The sequence below is a fragment of the Populus euphratica genome, unplaced genomic scaffold (assembly GCF_000495115.2).
Source record: "Populus euphratica unplaced genomic scaffold, PopEup_1.0 scaffold10.1, whole genome shotgun sequence".
In the NCBI taxonomy this organism is placed as follows: Eukaryota; Viridiplantae; Streptophyta; class Magnoliopsida; order Malpighiales; family Salicaceae; genus Populus; species Populus euphratica.
This window is the reverse complement of record NW_011499856.1, coordinates 2,508,135-2,513,500: the sequence shown is the minus strand read 5'-3', so window position 1 is coordinate 2,513,500 and position 5,366 is coordinate 2,508,135. Positions and strand designations below refer to the sequence as shown.

General features: G+C 34.8%; 1 protein-coding gene across 1 annotated transcript; it reads right to left on the bottom strand.

Moving 5' to 3' along the window:
* Positions 1-953: 953 nt before the first annotated feature.
* Positions 954-3,354, bottom strand: LOC105123471 (DELLA protein GAI-like). The gene has a single exon (XM_011023082.1). The coding sequence runs from the start codon at positions 3,073-3,075 to the stop codon at positions 1,249-1,251; it is 1,827 nt and encodes a 608-aa protein (XP_011021384.1). The 5' UTR covers positions 3,076-3,354; the 3' UTR covers positions 954-1,248.
* Positions 3,355-5,366: the final 2,012 nt, after the last annotated feature.

Below are 5,366 nucleotides of genomic sequence, written 5' to 3'. Positions count from 1 at the left end.
AATTTATTTTATCTATGATTTTAGGTTTAAATCTTATAATTACTAATATGATTACTACTAAAGATTTATATCATTGTTAATTTTAAAATTTATTGAAATATATATAAATTAGTTTGAACATTAATATTAATAAAAAAAAATACACCAACTCAACTGCAATTGATTCCATTATAATTTAAAAAAAAAACTTAAAAAACATTTATCAAAACAAGAATAAATTGTTCTAGTAATTTTTAAATTGCATCTCTCTCTCAAAACAAGTGGATCAATAATAAAAGCTTGAAATTAAAAAATTTAATTTATTTATGATTTTATATTTAAATCTTATGATTATTAATATGATGATTATTGAAGATTTATTTAATTGTTAATTTTAAAATTTATATAATTAATTGAGATACATATAAATTAGTTTGAACATCAATTTTAATAAAAAAAAATACATCAACACCAGTGCAATCAATTTCATTGTAGTTTTTTTTTAAAAAAAAGACCTTAAAAAACATTTATTAAAGACTAGATTGTTTTAGTAATTTTTAAATTGCATCTCTCTCTCTAATTAACTTACATGAATAATTATTATTTTTGTAGAGAATATATTAATTGAGATTGGGGCTCATTTGATGATAACAAATACAAAACTAAACCAATCAATTCATTGGATTCCAAAAAGAAAAATTAAAAGGGTTTTTTTAAATCGAATAAAATGAACGGTTCAAGATCACTCTAATTTATCACCGTCGCACAGCCGCACGAAACTAAAAGTCATGACAAGCTAGTGCGTTGAGGATTTTCTTTACGCAGAGGTGGTGACAAAGGAGAAGGATGCCGACGTTTCCAAGCTAGAAATATCGAAAGCGAGTCCAAGGAAAATGCAGGCCGAGAGGAATCGAGGGCATCCAAGCAAAAGAAGATAGAAGAAGGACTCTTGATGCAATGGAGAATCTTTGCAATTATATAAAAAGAAGTACCCATTTTATTCAAAGGTTAACAAATAGATACACATCTCGATTCTTAAAAAAAAAAAAAAACTCTAGGAAACTACATGGAAAAGGTCTTCAAAGCAAATGAAATTAAAAAAAAATAAATTAAAAATTGACCGAGAGGTGTTGGATTCTCACTTTTACCTTTTAACCTCCAAGTCTAAAATCTCACGCGCACCCTCATCAACTCACATCCATTTCACTCCACTAAATTCACAAGGGTTCCTGAGTTTTCATCGACTCGGTAGCTCGAACTCAGCTGAGTTTATCGTAATCGTGAATCTTCCGCGGCAAGCTGCCATGCGGAGGTGGCAATTAGTGGCCTAGTATGCCACCCAAGCATGAGACACCCATTGTTCTCCTCTACCCTATACCCATCACCCCCAGCAAAGAGGGCCAACAACATGCTAGCTTGTTTAAAGGCATTCGACCCGAGATGAACCGGGTTGAACCCAGCCGAATCGAACCGAGTTCTCCACCGAGCCAATGTTTCATGTCGCTCAACTCGGTCAGCCCCTTCGCAGGCCACAACGTTACATATCTGCCTCCCCAAGTACAACTCAGACATAACCAGGTCCTGACTCGTTGGAGTCACCCCGGACCCTTCGAGTGAGTCAAACAAGCTTGAATAGTAATGCAAGGCCTCGGTGAACCGGTCTAGAAAAACCGGACCGTTGTGGTTTGCTTCTTGCTCAACAATCGTCACGATTTTAGGCCGCATGGCCTTAATAGACCCAAGAACCTTATCAATGCCACCTGGCCGATCCAACAAGCGATGCAACTCAAAAACTGAGTTAACAGCCACTGCCTCCACCTCTGGAGGACGGAGGTCAAGCATCTCCGCCTCAAGATCTGCCAAAGAACTTGCTACGAACCCACGAAACTCAAATTCTACCCCAATAGTTTGAGCCAATTGTGCTAGCTTCCACCCCACTTGCTGCAAAGCATCCGTATTATCAGGCTGCGGCGGTCCAATTCCCGTCAGCCGAAATGCTGGCGGACCACCAGGCCTTAATGCAAGCGCCTGCATTAAAGCCGGCCATTGCATTCCTTGTTTTAAGCCAAAATCGATAACGTGGACTCGACTTGCATTAGCGAAAGCTTCAAGAATGGCTTGATTGGCAGTAAAATGTGCGAATTTGAGATAAGGGCAAGTCTCGTAGAAATGCATCTCTAACGCATCTGAATATGAAGAATCAAGACAGTGATCTTGAGGGAAAATCTTGTAAATTCGACGAGCTAAAGCTTCAGCAAAGTACGTGGCAACCTTTCTCATAGCACCAACTTGAGATGCTGCGAGTACTCCAATATGCTTAAAAAGGGCATCAGCAAGTTTAAGATTTTCTTGCTGTATTGCCTCTGCACAAGCCAAAAGGGTATGAACAAGACAGACCCCAGTTTCCTGTGAGTCAATCAGGACTACAGGTCTCGTAGGCTCCGATAAAGTACCTGAAACTGCCATTATTGCTTGTGGAGAAGAAGGAGTACAAGACGAGTTGGAAGATTGTATGGAATTCACAGCTAGCGTCGGCGCGGTATTGGACCCAACTAGGGTGAGCTTCATTCGCTTCCTCTCGTTGCTCTTATCGAATTCTCGTTGAGGATAGGCAGCTACGCCGGGAATTGCTCTGAGATCATATTCAGAGTCGTCAACAAATGCTTTAGATTGAGAATTAATGGGGAAATCTAAAGAGGTCATTGTGGAAGGATTTGAATCTTGATTATTGGACAGAAGAGTAGATGAATCAAGATCAGTAGAAGGTAGATTGTTGAGCTCAGAGAGCATGCTTTGAACCCAACCGGAGAGATCTGAAGGGTTGTAATGGACAGTATCAGAAGCAAGATGAGAGATTCCATCCTCTGAACCCAAAACCATCTCTAGTTGTTCAAGTTTTTGAGCTACATCAGCCATTTCCGAAGACTTAATTTTGTAACCCAAAACAGCAAGTAATTCATCCATGCCACCTGCATCTTGATCATCTTCAACCCATAATTTTCCTTTGCCGGTTGCCATTGACGAAGAAGAAGATTCAGCTTTGTTGGCCATAGAATTCCCAGCACCACCAATGGTTTCTTGATGATCTCTCTTCATTTTTGGTGTTTTTTCTTGATTGCAAAAGAAAAGGGTTCAAGAAAGAGAGGGAGGGTTTCTTTATGGTTTCATTTCATAGCTTGGTGTTATGGTGGTGACATGGGAGATGAATTATTAGTTTATTTGCTTTGTTTTTTCTTTTTTCTTCTCTTAAAAAAAAAAGAAAAGTTTGTGAAGAAATGATAGGCAGCTGGTGTGATGGATGAGAGGTCCAACGAAAGAACAAGAGGGGGGCTGAAAGTGGAAGGGATGAGGAACAATGGAGATGGCCATTATTTTTCCCTGTCCTTTATTTTATTTATTTATTTTCGGGTTTGTGAAAGTGATGGTAAATCTATTCTTCTCTTTCCTTTCTATCTCTAGTAATTAATTAAATTAATTTCTTGTTTAGTAAAAGTTTAGGTTTGCATCAAATATTAATTATTGAAACATGGCATGAGCATTACCCCTGGATATTCAACCCCACGTATGCCTTTTTTTTAAGATAAAAAAAATTACTCCAAATTTATACATGAAATGATAGAATTTTTTTTTATTTTTTTAACATAATAAAAATAATTATAACAGAAATTACATGTTTGTCTATTTTTTTATTTGATTTTAAAAAAATTGAAAATCATTTTAAAAATCATCTCGGGCATAAATTTATTAATTTTATGTAAACGCGCCATTTATTTAACCAAAAACATTCATGTTTCCTCCAATCTTCAAGCTACTAAATAAAATAACAAATTCATGATTTTATAATCCATATAACTACAGATTAATTACAGTATAAAAAAATCATTAAGATTATTTCTTTTCGTGTGATGATCCGAGGATACTTTTGGAACAATCACCACTCACATCAGGAAAAGAAAAATTGTGAAGAATTAGCTCAAGATTATCCCCTGATTTTTGAGCATTGTTGAGTGTGAACTCAGAATACCTATCCACAAAGCAATTATTCCACTCCACTGACCCCTTCCAATTAATCAAGAGCTCAAACACCAAAATATCCAAAATTCAATTAGAAAAAACCCAAAAAGATGGAAAAACCCTTGCTTTGAATTATACAAGTGGTCAGTGGAGTATATTTTTCTATAATTATCAAAGTGTGAGAAAGAGAGAGCCGTGGGAGCACCGCAAGCTCAAAAAGATGGAGGTGGTGATGGGTCACTGCGCGCACACGCTCGTGCGATGATTATATACATACGCTTACACAACTCAGGTGGCCGTACGCTTTAAAAATATTACTATCTTTCTGCTTCTTGCTTGCTTACAAGCCCACGAATGGCAACTCCTCCTTCATCAGTCATCACCCTTTTCAACATTGCGTGGTTACTTGCATTTTTATTTTTATTTTATTATTTTTATTACTTTTGTTGGGAAAAAATATATCTTCTCTTCTCGATTCCCTCCCTTTTGATTGATTTACAGTTACGAGAACGCTTGTCTGTTTTTCACTCTTTAAAGGATGGATTTTGATTAAGATTTATTTTATCAAAATCATTAGATATGGATTTGTTTGGATAATTTTCTATCAAGTTAATACATTAATACAAAAATAATAAAACAAAACAATTAGAAGCCGATAGAAAAAAAAAGTATATAAAATAGATCTCTTAATACATGGATTCAGGTTAGCTTATTTTTAAATACAAAATACTTATAAAATGCAATGAAAAATCAATTTTAATTCTCGTATCAAAAATAAATTTATTATTAAAAATTTTAAAGTAGCAGTAAGGTAAGTAGAAGGGAATACGTCTAAAAACTTGAATTCTAATTAACACAAAATAGAACAAATAAAAATAAAATCAATATTTTAATAATGTTAATATTTATCGAGTTTTATATAATAAGTTTTAAAGTAGCAGTAAAATAAGTAGAAGGGAATACGTCTAAAAACTTGAATTCTAATTAACACAAAATAGAACAAATAAAAATAAAAATAATATTTTAATATTTATCGAGTTTTATATAATAAGAATTGCCGTTGTAATTCATTATTTTAATCTCTCACAGTTATGGAAAACACAATTCAGTTCTTTTATCTAGAGTGGATGAATTAAAATATTTATTATTATTTAGATGAGTATAAAAACTTCAAAAAAAAAATAGAGAAAAGTAAAAATTAGCAGAAACAATGAAATATAGGGGTCTTATTCCGAAAAAAGAGAATCACCCACGCACCACCTGAATCAAGTGGGGGAAGACCCATCTTTTACTACATGACCACATGAAGATTATCAATGGTCAACTTTTGGACCGAACACAGCAACACAGCAAGTGGTCGTCAGAGGCCAATC

Coding starts and splice junctions, on each gene's coding strand:
- LOC105123471 (XM_011023082.1), bottom strand. CDS start 3,075: ATGAAGAGAGATCATCAAGAAACCATTGGTGGTGCTGGGAATTCTATG.